Source organism: Procambarus clarkii, chromosome 89, assembly GCF_040958095.1.
Source record: "Procambarus clarkii isolate CNS0578487 chromosome 89, FALCON_Pclarkii_2.0, whole genome shotgun sequence".
NCBI classification, from domain to species: Eukaryota; Metazoa; Arthropoda; class Malacostraca; order Decapoda; family Cambaridae; genus Procambarus; species Procambarus clarkii.
In genome coordinates, this window is record NC_091238.1 from 7,651,417 (window position 1) to 7,672,363 (window position 20,947).

General features: G+C 39.7%; 1 protein-coding gene across 6 annotated transcripts in view; it reads right to left on the minus strand.

The window, feature by feature from the left end:
• Positions 1–2,533: 2,533 nt before the first annotated feature.
• The window catches only part of LOC123773487 (oxysterol-binding protein-related protein 3), a 60,939-nt gene continuing 42,525 nt past the window's right edge, over positions 2,534–20,947 (minus strand). For 5 of the 6 annotated variants that reach the window (XM_069317905.1, XM_069317903.1, XM_045767303.2 and 2 more), the window contains 7 exons: positions 14,436–14,611; positions 14,094–14,306; positions 12,711–12,828; positions 10,038–10,222; positions 6,940–7,211; positions 5,973–6,095; positions 2,534–3,100 (listed from right to left, as the gene is read on the minus strand). In XM_069317905.1, the coding sequence (XP_069174006.1) occupies positions 2,992–3,100; positions 5,973–6,095; positions 6,940–7,211; positions 10,038–10,222; positions 12,711–12,828; positions 14,094–14,306; positions 14,436–14,611 (1,196 nt within the window). In that variant the 3' untranslated portion in view covers positions 2,534–2,991. The remainder of the gene's footprint in view (positions 3,101–5,972; positions 6,096–6,939; positions 7,212–10,037; positions 10,223–12,710; positions 12,829–14,093; positions 14,307–14,435; positions 14,612–20,947) is intronic. The other variant, XM_045767304.2, reaches the window with a different exon arrangement.

The window sequence follows — 20,947 nt, forward strand, 5'->3', positions numbered from 1 at the left end:
AACCCCAGTACAGGAAATGCCTGATTATTATTAATGCACCTGGAGAAACCAGTTTGGGTGTTGAAACTAAACAACCCAGGGAAAAAAACTGTGCATGCATGATTGAGTAATGAAACTAAGATGAGTGGCCAGCTGAAGGACATTCACGAGGCATATCATTTGCGAGGCACAAAAGGGCGTTTGCGAGGCACATAAAAATTTGGATGTCACAGGACAAGCTTTCTAGAGCACCAACCTGGTCAGATTGGTGAAGGTCCTTGGCACCAGGTTCAATCCTAAATGAAACAGTCAGGGGGAAAAGAACACTATGAACCACAGCCAACATGGTCATACAAAAAGGGCACAATCTATAGTACTGTATCATCCTCTGCAGATGACACTAGGATTTTTATGAGAGTAGACAACAGAGGACACAGCAAACCTCCAATCAGATGTAAATCATGTCTTTCAATGGGCTACAGAAAATAATATGGTATTTAATGAAGATAAGTTCCAGGGCCTGAGATACGGAAAAAATGAAAATATAAAAACGAAAACCATGTACAAAACACAGTGAGACCAGAAGGCATGGCAGGATGTGCAGAATACCCTCGTTGAAAAGCAGAGGTGCAATAAGTACTCAGAGAGAACTATCAACATCAGAGGCCCGAGACTGTTCAGCACACTTCCACTACACATAAGGGGTAAAACTGGCCGTCCCCTCACAGTGTTCAAGAGAGAACTTGATGAACACATCCAAAGGACACCAGATCATCCCAGCTGTGATTAGTATGTCAGGCTGCAAGCAGCCACGTCAAACAGCCTGGTTGACCAGTCTAACAACCAGGAAGCCTGGTCGAGGACCGGGCCGTGGGGACGCTAAACTCCATAATCATCGCAAGGTAACCGTAATAATATTTTCTATGTACTGTATAAGCCTTGATAGATTAGGTGGTTTGTGAGGGTTTGTAGAAATCTGGTTAATAAAAAATAAATTGTTTTACCTAAGTAGCAAATCAAGAGAATGGGCTGAATAATCAGTATTGTTAGGGTTTTTGTGGCAAGTATTGGCCTATTAAGTGGAGATATTTTTGGGGGTCTTAATCACAAGGCTTTGAGCTATTACTGAATGACTCTTAGTACTTCGGGACTGGATTAGCCTTATCTCCAATGCCCACCCTAAATCTTAAGACACTGCAGAGACCACTGTAAAAGATCCCTGCGGCACCGGTGCCAAGAGTGTTCTCTGTGGCACCGGTGCCAAGAACGTTCCCTCCAGCACCGGTGCCTGCTTGATGGGGTTCTGGGAGTTCTTCTACTCCCCGAGGCCAGGATTGACTTGTGAGAGTTTGGTCCACCAGACTGAGGTGGACCAAAATCTTGGAGCGGCCCGCAGGCCCACATACCCATCACAGCCTGGTTGGTCCAGCACTCCTTCAAGAGAAAACTAGATTGTTTTCTTCAAGATGTCCACGGTTGTTCCGGCAATATTTCTGATGCTCGCTGGGAGGACGCTGAACAACCGCGGACCTCTGATGCTTATACAGCATTCTCTGATTGTGCCTATGGCACCTCTGCTCCTCACTGGTTCTATTCTGCATTTTCTTCCATATCGGTCACTCCAGTACGTTGTTATTTTATTATGCAGATTTGGGACCTGTCCCTCCAGTATTTTCCATGTGTATATTATTTGGTATCGCTCTCGTCTCCTTTCTAGTGAGTACATTTGGAGAGCTTTGAGGCGATCCCAATAATTTAGGTGCTTTACCTCGAAGATGCCAGGAATGTTCCCTGCAGCACCGGTGCCAAGAAACTTCCCTGCGGCACCGGTGCCAAGAATGTTCCCTGCGGCACCGGTGCCAAGAATGTTCCCTGCGGCACCGGTGCCAAGAATGTTCCCTGCGGCACCGGTGCCAAGAATGTTCCCTCCGGCACCGGTGCCAAGAATGTTCCCTCCGGCACCGGTGCCAAGAATGTTCCCTGCGGCACCGGTGCCAAGAATGTTCCCTGCGGCACCGGTGCCAAGAATGTTCCCTGCGGCACCGGTGCCAAGAATGTTCCCTCCGGCACCGGTGCCAAGAATGTTCCCTCCGGCACCGGTGCCAAGAATGTTCCCTCCGGCACCGGTGCCAAGAATGTTCCCTCCGGCACCGGTGCCAAGAATGTGCCCTCCGGCACCGGTGCCAAGAATGTGCCCTCCGGCACCGGTGCCAAGAATGTGCCCTCCGGCACCGGTGCCAAGAATGTGCCCTCTGGCACCGGTGCCAAGAATGTGCCCTCCGGCACTGGTGCCAAGAATGTGCCCTCCGGCACTGGTGCCAAGAATGTTATGCGTTTGCTATGATCCTCGTCCACAGGATATTGGATTTTACTTCGTAGATGCAACTGAATACAATAACTCAAAAAAATACATCCATAAATAACCTGCATAAATGATAAAATCTATTATATTTAACCAAATATCTAAAGGTTTATACAGATATCATTACACTCTTGAGTTCTCTGAAGCGGGATGTTATCCAGCACTTGTGTGGACAAAATTTAAAATTAGATATACAATACACGACTTTTATTAAGATTATGAGGAAAATCCATGGAGATCCTTCAGGAAATTATAAACCTGCTTATAATTAACAAATGGATCAAATTTCAGCTACACAGGCTTGACTGCTAATCCATCTAGTAATAAATCTGGATTCAATACCATTTCAAAGACAAAGTTTTGGGATCAAGTAAACAAGGAAACTGTTCTCTGAGTTTTTAGCCAAGTTCTTCTCTGTAAACATACCACAAATAAAGTTTGAACTCAATATGGTTACTGTCAATAAATAAGGCATCTTACATTGAACTTAAAATTAATTTGAGAACCGTGTCTCATTCATCAAGCATATTATTACTAGCATGATGCAAGTACACAATCAGTCCTTAGTCAGTTCCAGCTCCAGTGGTAAGTCAAGAAAATATACACAAATTCTTCATATACCTTAAGTCCTATGTGTAGTAATGTCTTTATTACCACAGTTTCTCAAAAGTCATGTTAACAAATCCCGGTTCTTTGCGCTTGTTCCAGTACTCACCGGTAAAAACCCAAGATTCTTCTTTGCTACGATCCATTTCACGTCTGAAAAAAGCAAAACAAAATACTGTGAATCATAATCAGGCTTTGGGTGAATATTAAAATATCCATTCTAGCTTAGATACTGGGATGCCAAAAAGTCAATGAAGGTCTCATTTGATATTATTACAAGTGTTGAGGCAGGGTGGCACTGCACCAGCACAAGTGGAATCTTTTAAACATCTCTCCTTGATGGTGCTAGGGGGGGCACTGGAGAAAACCTCATTCAATCCAAGAGTAACTTCAGGAAGTTCACTCAAATGCTCAAAAGCTTTGCAAACTCTATTTGACATCACAAGGGCTATCAAATGAGACTCACAAACCATCAGTTTCCCAACTGGCCCCTATGTTTACTTGCTACTAAATTGCAGCAACTATAGCAACACCAGGTCTCTCTGCTTCAAACTCTATCACATTTTTTTTCTAACTAACAAAAAACAAAACACACCACAAGAGAATCAGGGACCCATTGGAGGGTAATGGAAACATTTGACTGCCGTGCATAAGAAGGATCTTGTCAAATTCATTCCAAGCCTGCTCTCTAAGATGTAAGTGAAATAACACACACAAAACCAATAATAATGAGGGAAATGCCTGAGATGCAGAATAGGGTTCCCAAAATAATTGAGCAGGAAGTTCCCAGAGTGCCCAGAGAGCTGCTGAAGGGCACCCATGCAGTACACTGACAATAGTGGAGCACATTATCTGGAGAACACAGTCCAAGCGTGATAACCTGGGGCCAGATTCACGAAGCAGTTACGCAAGCACTTACGAACCTGTACATCTTTTCTCAATCTTTGACGGCTTTGTTTACAAATATTAAAGTTAATGAGCTCTGAAGTACCAGGAGGCAATTTATAACAACAACAGTTGATTGGCAAGTTTTCATGCTTGTAAACTGTTTAATGTATGTAAACAAAGGCGTCAAAGATTGGAAAAAGATGTACACGTACTTGCGTAACTGCTTCATGAATCTGGTCCCTGATGGTAGTCAGGGAATCCTGGAACAGAAGTGGGTGACCAAGGTATGATTTGACCGTCAGAAACCCCAAGCTTTGATGCCAGAATAAGACATCGCTGATAAGATAGCTACTAGAGTGGTGAGCTTCCGAAAGTAAAGCCTCTAAAGGATACACTTATAATCATGTCAACTTGACTACTCCATGAAGCAGCCAAGAGTCAAATTCTTGGAATTTGTTTTCTGGCCTTGGTAAAAATCTACATCTCTTGGGAGAGAGATGCTCAAGAGTGAGAGATGCTAGTTAGAAATCTAAGCCACCATCATTTTCCAATTGTTAATGTTAGCCTGCAACAACACTGGAGACCCACTTTGCAGATAAAATTAATGTGACAAATACTGTAGTAAAACTTAAGGACTTTGGTCTTTTAGAAAGACCTTGATGAACTTCAGGAGTGGTCAGACAAATTGCAGAATTCAATTCCAACCAATTCAAGATAGTGAAGATGGTTAATGGTGAAAGGAGATAGGAATAGGAAACCAACAGGAATCTACATTACAAGAAAACAGCATCCTCAGGAACCTAAAAAACACAACAATTTGTTATTGTTAATTTCAGCACTAACACCAAAGGCGCACAAACAGGACATTAACAGCATGTGGAAAGCTGGCACACATAAGAATGGCATATTAGAATCCCCGTATGGTAGCCTTGTCTCATTAAGCACAAAGCACAACTTTACAAAATACAGGAGTTCTTTGCAACAAAACTGGTACTTGAATTAAGAGGACTAAGTAATGAGGACATGTAAGGTGAATTCAAGCTCACAACCTAAGAGGAGAGAGAGTGGAGGTGATGTGATAACAAAATATTCACACATTGAAATGGTGGCAACAGCAAGTCTCTTTAAATTACATCTAGAGAAAATACAAACAAGTTGATGAATTCACCAGAATAGGTAGTCAATAGTTTAATTGTACCGAGAAAAAACCCTTATAGAAGCCACCTTCACCCCACAGTTTCAGAGAGCAGATATGATAAAGAACGTGATTGTAGGATATAAAAGCTAGCGCTCACTCCACTGTAGTAACTGACAAGCAAACACAAGAGAGTTGTCAGATAACAGAGATACACTAAATAATGACCAATTAAAAATTGGGACCCAAAATTTAAAGTTCATTCCCAGCTAACAGTACTAGGCAAGAATATATCTAGCCTACAGCAACCACAGTAAGTGCAAATACCCTTTTCTATCCACATCTACTCTGTTCACAACAGAAAATACAGCAATTAATACAATTACTACTTAACAAAATTCATTTCAGAATGTCTATGGAAAAGTAAACCAAAAAACACACAATTACCCAAACTTACAAAGTAAATAAATTAAGTATAAAATTACTGCTGTTACAAGTTACTGTAGCATTTACAATTATATCTACATTCCTGTTGATTTGTTCCACCTGGGAACTCATCAGCCTTCAAGGCTCCATCATAAGTAGAATATTCTCCCAAAAAGTTGTCAAATACCTTCTGGTGTTAAAGAGGTTCTTGAAGAAGAAGGTGAAATACTGTCAGTTTTTCATGCAGATATGCCAACTGAATATAACATAGTTATATAACACCCAGCCATCATTGGCTCACAAAAGCAGTGTTAAAACAATAAAACTGATCTCAAGTAGCTCACATTAGTGGGAAATAAGAAATATGGAAAGATAATCAGATACACAAAATTGAGAAGATCAAGATGAAGAATGAGAGGATTGTGCTAGTGTAGCCATGCTAGAGAACTCTCACAGGAAAAAAGGGTTCCCATTTTTATTAGTTAAGATAGTTAACCTGCTTGATGGGGTTCTGGGAGTTCTTCTACTCTCCAAGCCCGGCCCGAGGCCAGGCTCGACTTGTGAGTTGTTACTCACCTAAACCACATGGGCAAGTGCTCTACTCCAGTCTCTTCTCGAGACTTGCGTCTCTCACGCTGTTGTTGCTCTAGCTGTGTTTTCATCACTTCAGCCGCAGACATATTACCCTCCTCTAATAACCTAAAATGACACAAATTATTAATAAAATTAATTTGTCAAAAGATGTACTTATTACATTTTACCATACAGTATTTCATGTAATTTCAAAACTCCCATATACAGTACATTTTAGCACAAAGATAAAGTTACAAATATTTTGAATATTGAAGTAAGTGTTAATCCTAAATCATAGCACAGGATTTATCAGACAATTGCATTAAACTTTGAACAATAGTTATGTATCATAATGACCTTAGCTGAAATTATGTAATCATGTTTATTACATATACAATAAGCTAGATATAACACTAACCCACAGTTCAACAGCTATCTATATGATGAGGCCTGACTACCCTTTCTGCATCGCACACACCTCCCCACCTCTTGATGGCGAGGCTCTGCTTCATTGTTCGGCTTGGCTTTTGTTATGTGTGCACATTTCTTTATATTATAATAATACTGAGCATCCTAACAGCATGTTACTCCAAATCACCAAAGCCTGGAACTTAGCCACCCAGGTATCAAACATGTCAAAATATAAAGGAGATGGAGTCAGCTGATGGAATTTAGGCATCTCGGCCTAACTTCCCTGTAGAAGACTTAAATTCTCCAAAATCTACCAAAACAATCATTTAGCCTAAACAATAATATGCGGTTATTTGCATTATTATGCTAAACAAAAAATAGCGACATAACAAATATTTTGTAAGGGCAGAAGAGATTAACCTCTAATCTGACCTTAATGCCCTTTTTTACTTTTATCAGTACTAAGGTGATCAGACTGTAGGTTGGCATGTTATTATAAAATGCAAAAAATACAGTATTTACCAAGACAAAAAAGAACTGAAATAAATTACTAGCCAACCTTTGATCGGGTCTGAACCGAGTGTCTGTTGGAGGCAGATATTTAGACTGGTCGTCATCCAATTCATTCAGCTCCATTGCAAATCGTGTAAAGCCATAATAGAGATGAAAGTCTTCTGGCATGCTCCCTGGGCGCCACACCACTCGTGCTGAGGGGGCGTGTCCACAGTAAAGAGCCTCGGTCCATTTACCAAACAAGTTGTGTATCACCTGGCCATCAGCATCCGTCACAGTGCCAAAGACTTCATGACGTTTTGCTGACCATGAACTAGCCTGTTATGGTATATTTTGGAAAATTAATTTCAATGATACCAATATTTGTGACATAATACAGTATATCTTGCTTCCTAGTTCACTTCTGATAACAAAGACATAAATAGAGAAAAACAGAAAAAGTGAACTGTGCCTACATGTATGGCTTTATCAAGCTGTGTAATTACCTAAGTATAGTTACAGGATGAGAGCTACACTCGTGGTGTCCCATCTTCCCAGCACTCTGTCATATAACGCTTTGAAACTACTGACAGTTTTCGCCTCCACCACCTTCTCACCACACGTCTACCACTCTGTTTGCGAAAGTAAATTTTCTTATATTTCTTCGGCATCTTTGTTTAGTTAGTTTCAATCTATGACCTCTTGTTCTTAAAGTTCCAGGTCTCAGGAATTCTGCCCTATCAATTTTATCGATTCCTGTTGCAATTTTGTACGTAGTGATCATATCGCCTCTTTTTTTCTTCTAGCTTCTAGTTTTGCAGATTTAATGCCTCTAACCTCTCCTTGTAGCTCTTGTCCTTCAGTTCTGGGAGCCAATTAGTGGCATGTCTTTGCACCCTTTCCAGTTTGTTGATGTGCTTCTTAAGATATGGGCACCATACAACCGCTGCATATTCCAGTTTTGGTCTAACAAATGTCGTGAACAATTTCTTCATTATTTCGCCATCTATGCATTTAAAAACAAGTCTGAAGTTAGAAAGTGCAGCATAGGCTCCCCATATAATGGTCTTTATGTGATCCACAGGTGACAGTTTTCTATCTAGAACCACCCCTCGATCTCTTTATTTATCAGACTTTAAAGATTTCTCACATAATTTATAGGTTGTGTGGGGGTCTATGTTCTATTTCACATTCCATAACATGGCAGTTATTTACTGTACATTAAATTCCATTTGCCAAGTGGTGCTCCATATACTTATTTTGTCCAGGTCTTCTTGAAGGGCATGACAATCATCTGTTACTTATCTTGCCTATTATCTTAGCATCATCAGCAAACGTGTTCATATAATTCTGTATTCCATCTGGTAGATGGTTTATGTACACAATGAACATTACCGGTGCAAGAACTGAACCCTGTGGTACTCCACTTGTGACATTTCTCCAGTCCGATACATTGCCTCTGATTATTGCCCTCATTTCTCTGTCGGTTAGAAAATTTTCCATCCATGTTAGAAGCTTACCTGTCACCCCTCCAATATGTTCCAGTTTTCAGAACAACCTCTTATGTGGAACTCTGTCGAAAGCCTTTTTTAGGTCCAGATATATGCAGTCAACCCAACCATATCTTTCCTGCAAAATCTCTGTGGCTCGATCATAGAAACTGAGTAAATTTGTTATGCAGGATATTCCAAATCGAAAACAATACTGTGTCTGATATTATATAGTTTTTCTCCAGGTGTTCTACCCATTTAGTTTTAATTATTTTTTCCAATATTTTGACTATTACCCCTGTCAACGATACAGGTCTATAAGTGAGGGGGGTCTTCCCTGCCAGCACTTTTGTAGATTGGAACTATGTTAGCTTTGTTCCACACATTTGCTACGACTCCTGAACACAGGGATGCCTGAAAAATCAGGTGAAGTGGAATGCTGAGCTCAGGTGCACATTCTCTCAGAACCCATGGTGAAACTCCATCTGGGCCAACTGCTTTGCTCTTACTAAGCTCCTTGAGCATTTTTTCACTTCTCTAGACACCTCTATGTGCTCTATGTTGTTAACTGGAATTCTTATTGTGTCTGGTTCCCTGAAGATTTCATTTTGTACAAACACACTTTGGAACTTTTCGTTTTATGTTTCACACAATTCCTTTTCATTTTTGGTGAATCTGTTTTTCCCCTTTCAACCTCTGAATATTATCCTTTACCTGCAATTTGTTGCTTATGAATTTGTAGAATAGGCCTGGTTCTGTTTTACATTTGTCCGTTATCCCTTTTTCAAAATTTCTTTCTGCCCCTCTCCTCACTGCCGTGTAGTTGTTTCCCGCATCTTTGTATCGCTGGTATGTTTGGGGGTTTGGCCTCTTCCTATATTGATTCCATTTTTGTGTCTTTTGGTCTCTGGTCTTCTCGCAATTTCTGTTGAACCAATCCTGTTTCCTAGTCCTGCATCTCTGTTTTGGTATGAATGTTTCTGTGCCTTCATCGTATATTTTGCAAAATTTGGCATACATCTCATTTACTTCCCTGCCTAGCAACAAGTCTGTCCAATTACACTCATTAAATTTTTTTTAGAAATTCCCCAGTGTTCTCTTGAAAACGAGTTTAAAAACTGTTTTAATGTCCCCATTTTCTTTTAGATTATATCTTAAAGCATATTTAATGACAAACAGGACATGATCATGTTTTCCCCAAGGGAGGAAGGTCTATGTATACACATGAATTTACTTACTATGTATGTGTGTGTACTCACTTGTGCCCACAAGGATAAGAACACAGCTTCCAGCTTCCTCTTAACCATTAATCAACTTCCACTTCTGCCTCTCATAATTTATTCTACATACCATATTTGCCAGCAGATAGGATGCATGTTCTTTGGTCCACCAATGATCCATCAATAACTGAATATAAATTATATTTACATTCACAAAATCACATACTCTCTTCTACAAACCCATTTGAAAAATCATTCAATGAATGTATGACAAACATTAAAAAATTATCACAAAATATGGCACTGCAATTCTTCATTTGCTGCTGAAGAGAAATAAGAGCCAGTAGAGCTGGTCATTGTATAGGCCACCCTAAGGCTAATGGTAATTGGAAACTTGGGGATCAAACAGTAAAGCTCACAAGGACACATGAAAACACTGTTGCATTGTGACTTACCCTTACAAATGAAAGCTTGCACACGAGACCATTTGTAGTGTTCTTGATGATCATCTCCCCATACTGATCAACCCATCTCTGTCCACCGCCAAATAAATTGTGCACACAAGTTGTCACCTTGTTCCACTCGTAATGGTCCTCTGTCCCAGAATCTATCCATTCACCTAAGATCAAGTGAACCTTACCTATAAGAAAAAATATAACAAATTTAGTTACTTAAAACAAACTGCATAGTGCAAAGTAATACAGGTGTAAATGATAGATATGTAGTACTTTGATTGCTTTAGGATCTTCAAAAAGTTGTCTCTCTCTGGTCTTTTATCCCAATATATCAAGCAATGGAGAAATTTTAAAAATTATTTGAAATATATAGAGCATAATGAATACTGCTTTCTGGGAGAGTTCCTAAAGTGACTATTCCAAGAAGCCATCAAGTACCCACCAGAATGAGGCATTATATTGCAGTCAATTCTGGTTATTTGAACTCATGGATAATGAGCTTATGGCTCATCCCTATGGATGTTCCTTTGAGCCAGGAGCCACTTGGTACCACCATAATGCCACTATGACAAGCTCTTATGACACCACCTTGATGGTCGAGATGAGATGGCTCACCATTATGACACAAAACAGTGAGAAATATCCTCGACACCCCCCTGCAAATGCTACTCAGCAACACAAGGAAACCTACTCAGAATTCTCAAATGATCAATAAGAGAGCTACTTACCACTACCATCACCACTAGATGGTGGTGGTGGTGGTGGTGATTAGTATTCACCATTGTTTGGTGAAGAACCTCATAGCATGTATAATCAGTTTCATGCTGTTGGTTATTGCTTGATAATCTGGCTGTGATTCAGGGTTCTCTTCTGGCACCGAGTTTATCTGAGACCAACACCCCAGAAGTATCTTTTTTTTTTTTTTTTTTTTAGGTATTTGGCATAACTTCCATTACCCCAAAGCTTTGCTTGTGCGTAGACATTGCTCCAGGCCTACAATTTAACAATGAGCTTTTTAGTTTTACACACACTTCAGGGGACCATGTTTGTTCTCTCCTTTGTATGTATAAACCCAGCTCTTTTCTGCCGGGCTTTTAAATACTTGTGAGAGTAGTGGATATTTTTTCTTTATTTTTTAATATTTTTTTTTATTTTTTGTTCAGGTACTGGCTGTGAACAATCTATTTTGTTACCTGTTATGCTTACTAAACTTTTGGTCATCCAACATCATTTTTCATATATCTTTTACATGTCATTTTCACTGTGAGAAGATCTGGCTGAGGCTTGTATCCTGTATTACATAACTACAGGTCACAAACCTTAGAGCACTGATTCCCTAATGTTGGGTGTATGCCCCATAGAGGGCAATTTGAAGATTATGGTGTGCATGTAAGGCAGTTTACTCCAATATTCACTAATCGAGCAACTAATGTTCGCAGCAAACAGCCACCAAGCACAAGGATCACATTATATTAATTTTATTTTCCAGACACGAGTTAAATTTATGTTTTGGATGCCCCAAATCAATGTCATTTATTCTAACAAACTTATTTTATTTATTAACATTTACTGTTCTTGTATTGTCATTTATTATTGTTAATTTAAATCATTTATTGCAATCCAAATATATTTTATTTACTGTAATTTAAAGCATACATTTTATTGCATTCTTTCGAACAAGTTTCAAATTCAGGGACCCCCCCCCACCCCGGAGAACCAAGAAGCCAGACATAGGACAACAACTAGCCAAAGCAGCCTGCAAATACTGCGCCACAGCAGAATCTGCAAAAATCAGAGGACAAAAAGGAGAGGATATCCTCAGAGCCAGGGGCCCAGCCTGATTCCAGAGAGGAAGCAAGCACCGGCTGCTGACACACGAGCCGGGAAGTATAAAACAGCGAAACCGCATCCTGCAGGATCGGCTCAAAGAGCTTCAACAAGGCAGCCAATGAGTGAGCTACCGAGCCCAAGGCACCGGACTCAGGAACGGCCCCAAGCGTTCCCACATCCTCCTCAAGCCAATCCGAAGACAGCTCCAGGAGGGAAAAGAAACGAAAGGCAGAAGCCAAGAGGCCACGGGCGCGCAAGTCCTCAGCAACCTGCGCAGCCGAAATGCCGAGAACTGGCACATGGAGCTGCATGATGCTAACATTCCGGGAAAGGATAGGGGGCAAACAAGCACTCATTGAGGTGCTCTAGGTTGCACTGCCTTAGAGGATACATAATCTATGGGAGTTGAATTACAGCTCAGACATAAATAATTTGCCATCAAACAACATATTAAATTTTAACAGGTAATACTTTTGAGCTAAATTATATGCATTTTAAACATGAGAGAAAAAGATTTGTGGCCAATGTCACAAGGGTTATCTCTAGTTAATTAAGGATTCTGAGGCAGACCCAAGAGCTGTTGCTCATCCTCTGCAAGTATAACTAAGTGAACTAGGCGAGTACACTCTCAAATTCTTTAGACTTAGAACAGCTGCACAAATCACACTCAAGTAGCTTTCAGTTAATACCTGAACAGTAAATCCCCCCCAATGGAATTGTTTGTGGCCAATGAAGGTAGAGGAGTAGACTTAAGAGACAGACATACGATACCTGTACATATAATTTTTTTTTTAACAAGAAGGTTGTATCATAAACAAAACAAGAAGACACATTAAAACTTACCAGTTGGCTGGAATTCTAGAGATCTGCCCCAGAACTTGGTTTTAATTCGAATGTCTTGCCAAAATGTGAAGTTGTGGCTCTTAGCATAGCAAGCACTCACTGGAGGATGATGGCTTACCTACAGTATAATAAGAGTAATTTTATGTTTTCACCTGTTTCATGTACAATATGCTGAAAAATATATTAGTAAGCAATACAACCTCAATATACTGGGTAATTTTAATGACGCCATTGTGATTAATGATGATAATGTACAGTGCATCAGAGTAATGCGAAACAACACACTACAACAATACCCAACACTCACCCAAAAATCGAGAACCAGTGCCTGGCTGATGGTGTCGCCAGACTGAATAATCTCCCCTGTAGAGCGTAGGCACTATAGTGTCACGACACAGCTTAGCCATGTAATATTACAGGGGCATCTCTAGTGGATTATGTCCTGAGATGCGTGTGCAGTAGGAGAAGATTAGGTGTAATGTAGAGGTGGAGGCGGCATCACTCAGAGCTACCCTACACCCGTATTCCGAGAACAGAACTTGGAATTTTCCCTATATAAAAACCAGAACTCCCCCAGTACCTAGGGGAGTAGGACTAGAGAGAAGATTAGTTAGTGCAGCATATTACCCGTGAGAAAGGCAGCGGAACACCAACACATGTTTACATCATCCATAAACAAATGATCACCTTCAGGCCATGTTCAGGATGCACGAGGTCCGATCTGGCTCCTCCTTTCTTTCGGGGAGGGTGCCTACAAGGTGTATTTAACTATTATTATTAAGGCCGAGACAAATCACTGAGATAAGATGTGATCATAAAATAATTAGATATAGTATTGAAAGATGGTAAGTAGTATAGAAGAGTGCCAACGAGTCCTATAAAGGACTGGAGGTAAGCCTCACCGGAAATCGACATATGTTCCAATAATTTTTTAATTATCAAAGTTCTTCTCGAACCTTCAAGATCCTTGATAATCAAGCACAAAATCATGGAGGCTCATATGGGCCAATTGGCATACGTGACCAATGGTCATGCAGGATCCCGAATGTTGAGAAAGTGGGTAAAATTATCCACAGGAAGGACGGAACCGACGGACCTGAAGGAACAGGTCTGTCGGTTCCGTGCCTTTCTGGGTGCCTGAACCGGTCGATGGCAGACACAGATTCTTCCAACCACACGGGGGCTTCTATAGGCCATTGTTCCCCATGCCTCTCTGAGGGGGCCAGAACGTTCTGGCTCGTTGTCCCCGGTAGGCCCACAGAACTCCATATACTGTACATGACTGATGCCAAAGTCTAAAGTTAGCATGTCAGCCTTGATAGCTCCAGGGAGCCGACGACGCTACCCCCAGAAAGATTACACTGCCATAAAGAGTATTAATACCTGTTCAGCCACAAATCTGAAGCCTTTATCTTCTCTGATGCATTCATAAGTCTCTCCAAGAAGAGGATTGAAAGGTTTGTGAGCAGCACGATATATTGACGAGGCATAGGCAGAGACGGCAAATGTTGCCACTTGCACCATGCGGTCTCCAGCATCCTCCAAGCCTGCAGCCTTATCTAGTAGCTCGCTGTATTCCAATTCTTCACACATCCGCTGGAAACCAAACCAATTTTATTCCAACATGCAGATTAGTTTGATCATCTCAAATGACATCTTTATTCATTCTTTGCCATTTTTAGTACTTATCAGATAATCAGAAATGCTTTCTCATCATATACTTACCTGCAGCATATTGAGAGGTTCATTTAAAGTGACGGGCATGCACACTTTGGATAAATCCTTTCCAATATTTTTATAAAGGAAGTTCCACACCGAGAAATCTTCTGTAAGAGGCTTTGGAGCAGGTAAACGTGTTCTACGACCAGTGAAACATTTGCCATCTTCTTCTATTTCTGCTGCTGAAATACATGCATTGTGGAGCAGTTAATTACTGAATGTAATGAGTATTACATAAAGGTATTTTAATAGTTATTTTTAGAGGGAGTCAATGAAAGCAGTTGTTTTCAAAACACTAACAACAATGAAGTATTATTTACATAATCAACTTTCACCAAGCCTGTTAACTTCAGTCCCATAACTAGGTTAATATTGATATAAATACTATGTGCATCTGTCCAGGCAATTACTAAGAACACTTCACTTCTACAAAATAAAAGTAAGCAAAAGCAGACACAATGATATCATGCCAGCAGGGTGCTGGCATACACGGCACTCCTGCATGCCTTACACCACCAGTGTCATCACAATGGTATCATGCCAGCAGGGTGCTGGTGTACACAGCACTCCTGCATGCCTTACACCACCAGTGTCATCACAATGGTATCATGCCAGCAGGGTGCTGGTGTACACAGCACTCCTGTGTGCCTTACACCACCAGTGTCATCACAATGGTATCATGCCAGCAGGGTGCTGGTGTACACAACACTCCTGCATGCCTTACACCACCAGTGTCATCACAATGGTATCATGCCAGCAGGGTGCTGGTGTACACAACACTCCTGCATGCCTTACACCACCAGTGTCATCACAATGGTATCATGCCAGCAGGGTGCTGGTGTACACAACACTCCTGCATGCCTTACACCACCAGTGTCATCACAATGGTATCATGCCAGCAGGGTGCTGGTGTACACAACACTCCTGCGTGCCTTCCATCACAAGTTTCATTAACCCATAATCTACATAAAGATTATTTAAAGATAAATGAACAAACAAAAAATGCATACTGGATATGAAAGCAAACAAGTTAATACTGTAATAATTTAAGAAGAATTTGACAAATAAAAGTTACTCAAGTACTGAATTGTACAATAGATTATGTGCCCTTAGTACCAGCCATTGGTAAGAAGAGTAACTTGTGATATGACTGCCCAACACATCTCCTTTTGCCTTAGTAAATTTAGCTGCATGATAAATTACAACCGCAAGGACTTAAAATTTTAAGTAATACCATTGGTTGGTAAGCTTACAAAAGTTAGCTCCACATCACTATATTTACTCTGTGTATAAACAAGCAGAAAGAAAGAGTGGCTATTCAAATATTGTAAAGCACAATCATTCCTAATTTATCAAAATACTATATAAATACTAAATAAACTGTTCAAAGAAAACGGTTATCTAACTGTTTCACAGCATTGTGCATTCTAACTATTTCATAGTTATGCATATATCCCAAGATGCATGAAATCTTATATTAAGGTCTTAAATGTAGGATTAATGGTTAAAAGAGTAAGTTGCTATAACTGCAACACACAAGTTCCTGCAATAGTTCATAGTGAATGGTGCGAGGAATTACTTCAAACATGAAGCAAAATTTGTGTGTGTAAATGCTTTCAGGAAATAAACACCACCTCTCATCATTATAATAATAATAATATATTAATAATTAGCTAAGAACATAATTAAATACTGTATGTAAATGAATAGAGAAAATAATCATCCAGTGATAGTAGGGACTAAGTAATAGAGCAGCGTGCATCATGGCAAGGCTTATAACTGCTATCATCACAGTGCTGCTGCAGTACAGGTCATCTTCACATATGGTGTCTCAAAAACCATACTGAGAACTTATAAACAAAAGCTAAAATAATTAATAAATACTCAAAACTGTCACCAGAGTGCTACACAACACCCAAACAAGAGAGAGAGAGAAAATTATGATTCCATAATAGTGGACCAACACAGTATTGTATCTACAATAATTTAGTGATAGAAATTTTGTACATACAAGAAGACTTTTTTACATACACAAAGCTTCCTGTCCCCAACAAACTAATTAATTATTAATTAACAACAATAGCAGTAGTTGGTCCAAATGATTCTGCATCACAACTCTACCAACTCAAAGACAAGCTTGTGCTTTTGGGTTGTCACATTATATAAAACGTGAGTGATTAGCTCTTAATAGTCCCCACTTTATACACATCTTCGTATTAACACTTGACTCCACTCACATACACTGCTGTTCTTCCTAAACATGTTTTCCTGTGCTTAATTTAGCTAGAAAAACATAATGTAAAATAAAATAAAATTCAATAAAATAATAATAAAAAAAATAAAAAATAAAATTAAAAGTAAAACCTAAATATATAAATAAACATTATTTATTCTGAGTAACATACACTGCAGCAGCTGTGATAATTAGTGGAATATGATATACAAAATATATTCTAAAAATATAAAAAAATAATAATAAAACAAACAAAATAATGTAGTGACTGGCCTATTAGTGCGCTTAAGCATGCCAATAAAGTGCACCAAGCTACAGCAGACTGTTGTTGAGAACACTTACTGACATCCTCACTGTCAGCCACTATAGGAGACACGAGATAACACACTCATCAAAATTATGATAACTGTGAAGCAAGTCACTCTTTACATCTTTTTAGGTCAATAATTAATAGATTTCCTGTACCATAACCAGTTCACAACAGAGAGGATTAAAATACACTAACAGCACCAAGCTTTTATTGCATCTTGTCCAACATTTGTACAACTTATCATTGTCATCTAAACAGACTAGTCAAGTACCTAAACTTACATAAAATTACCTGTACTTGATTTAGACATGATCACTGAGCACTATTGAGTTACATATGGAAGACATTTCTAAACCTGGTACAGAAACTGAACAATTCAAAATCCTGACAGCTTCATAATTTAGCAATCGAGCTCCAGTGAAGCACTGGAAGACACTACTACTTCACTATGTGAACGCTGCAAGAGACTACCACAGGTTTATATGATATATATCACCCTAGTGGTTACACTTGCTGGAAGACACTACTACCTCACTATGTGAACGCTGCAAGAGACTACCACAGGTTTATATGATATATATCACCCTAGTGGTTACACTTGCTGGAAGACACTCCTACCTCACTATGTGAACGCTGCAAGAGACTACCACAGGTTTATATGATATATATCACCCTAGTGGTTACACTTGCTGGAAGACACTACTACCTCACTATATGAACGCTGCAAGAAACTACCACAGGTTTATATGATGATATATATCACCCTAGTGGTTACACTTGCTGGAAGACACTACCACCTCACTATATGAACGCTGCAAGAAACTACCACAGGTTTATATGATGATATATATCACCCTAGTGGTTACACTTGCTGGAAGACACTACCACCTCACTATATGAACGCTGCAAGAAACTACCACAGGTTTATATGATGATATATATCACCCTAGTGGTTACACTTGCTGGAAGACTTTTTATTATGGCATCATATTCTAACTACAGTACTGTATTAATCTTGCAATCATAATAATCTATCTTCTAAGGGGATCTAGCATAGCATATATGTACTCTGAAATATGTTAACTACCAAAGTAATTTAATGTGATTTCAAAACTAATTTTATAACTTACAACTGCTATTCATTGTGAAATAGTGTTTGAAGAGAGAAATTGATAGAAACATCACAATCATTAAAGCTTTCTCTATAATTCATTAATATATATACTGTAGAGGCAAAGTTTCTACACTTGACATCCAATTAGTTTCTACAATAGTGGTATGTCTCTCACAAAGGCATATGCAGTTGTCATCACTAATTACAGTACTTGAACACAACAACATGACCTCGTCTTCTGGGCTTTTCTATATGGTAAGTATATATACATGACAATCTAACAAGTCAAATGCTATATTATATGCAATATACTGTACTATATTACATAGCGTGCTTCAGAAATGAAAATCAATAACTAGGAAGACAGGGAAGGAAACCATCAAATGGTTCTGGATTTCATTACCGAACAGGACAAGACGTTTCGGCACGTTTCCTAACAGTAAATGTATATGCCCAGGAGTTGGGCAACTGTTGTAAGTCACATCCTGGGGAAGGTTAGTCACTGATTTATAGAGTCCTCAAAAAGCCCAACAGGGTTCTCTTTCTTCAACAATGGGGAAAATGGGGAGGTGTTAATCATGCCCCTCACCTATCCTAAGTGGACCCATCTTCTTAGAAAGTGATCAATTCTTTTAAAAGTAGCAGAACTTAGTTGAAGGAAATATATATACATGAAATATATTCATATCTCATACTCTCCTATTTCCCCACTTTCACGGAAATAGTTAGACATCAGCCTCGAGAAAAATGGGAAGTAATGTGTTTAAAAGAAGGTAAGAGTTTTAAGTAATACCTGAATAAAATTGTCACCTAGCCTACATAGCTCACGTTTGCTCTGTTAAAGAAACTGTCATGTGTATACACTAAATGTGACATGTCCAAATACTCATATTAGGCCTATACTGGAGCACTAGGTTTACACCCATTAAACATTCTTTCATTGACCTCCCTCATGTATATATTGAACCCCTTCCCCCTCCCGGGGAGGGGGAGAGCTGTGCAGACAGTGGTGTGACGAAGGGTGACGTCATACTAGTTTACTCATTCTTGTTTGGGGAGTTCTACCCACTCGTTTGGCTTTTGGTTGCAATTTTCACCAGAATAGGAGTTTGTTTTGGGATGCCTAACCTGGTCGATGGAAGACATAGAATGCTTCCAGTCACATGGGGGTTTCTATAGGTCATTGCTTCCCTTGCCTTTCTAGAGGAAGCCAGGTTCTGGCTCGTTGTCCCCGGTAGGCCCACAGAACTCCATATACATGACTGATGCCAAAGTCTAAAGTTAGCATGTCAGCCTGGATAGCTCCGGGGAGTCGACAACCATACAAACTTAGTCTATGCTTTCCGAGGCCTGGACAGGTGGGTCTAAAATCTAGGACTATTCGGTATTTCAATTTCAGTAGGAGAAATTTGGAGACGAGTCCTCAGCCCAATTCCCCCAACCACTATAGTCCACAGGATGTGAAACTAAGAACATACAGTATAAACAAAAACTCCCTGCAAATTAATTCATGCTAATAAAGTCTATGCATATATGAAAGAATCTTAAATATTCATGAAAGTACAGTATAGTACAGGCAAACATCATCAAACAAGACACATTCAAACCTGAATCTGCTTAAATGTGGTTGGCTAATGTGATAACTTATTTGACCATTGCAATAAATATTTGTTTATGATACATGCAATTACCATGCAACAACAATCTGTGGATAGCCATCAGTAACAAGCTAGTCTCATGATAATCATTATGATTGGTGCAAATTGTGCAAAAGATTCCTCTTCACAATGATTATACGAGTGGCGATGGAACATGTCCAGGCGAGACGGACCCTTCACTCTCGAGCTTAACCTTAAAAGACTCGCAACGGAGAAAAAATACAAGGGTGGGTTCAGGAAGTTACCAAGGCATTTTATTAAACTCGGCACTGTATATTTTGGCAAGCATCCTCAATAACTTATATCGGCTACTTTCCCACAATGCCACAGCTAGAGAACAAGATAAGTTTTTTCCAGGAGACTATCAAGCTGTATGTCTCCAAGCATACCAGAAAGAACAAATTAAGTAAAGACTGACCCATGATGGTTGCAGGACTGACCTATCAATATGGTTGCAGGATTAAGCTAAAGGAATGTCAGGTCTCATGGATGAGAAAAACTTCCCTAGGGCAACACCATAGAGCTTGGCCAAGGTAGAAAACAGCAGGGCAAAAACAGGCAACACACACACTGTTCAACCACAAGAAACCCAGATCTTGAAGTTAGCTAGTCACATCTAGAAGAATGCCATCAAAGTGACATACAGTATTCTGAAGAACAAGGGCCCTTGGGAACACTCATGGTCTCCCAAACAAAACAGCTCTCCATAAGACCTACAACACCTCAGCGATGGAGCAGGAAAGCAAGGAGTGAGGCTGACAAAAGACGGTGACTCCCACCAGATGTTTGTAGCTAACACACTGCAGCACCCATGTGTGAGGTCACCTTACAGCACACAAACCTCACCTCAAACTTAAAAACACATACATGGAAAACTGAACTGTAAAGATCAATAAGTAAATATTAGGGTTTCGTTGTTGCCGTTACTGGCAAATTATGATGAAGCAACATTATATCTGCCCAACTAGCCCTGCAAGGCCCAGCACAGGTAGGCCTAACATGTGAGAGAGACCATCTACCTGGCTGTCTCTCTGGCACAACATTATCTTCCTTTTGTGCCTCTTGCTAATAGAAACCTTCATTGACACATCTATTTAATTTTAAGCCAAGAAGATGATAGGATATTCAATATTTTCAATGAAATATCAAGGATTGCCAGTTGAAAAATTTGTGATGGCCCCACAGACAATGCAAACAAATAGT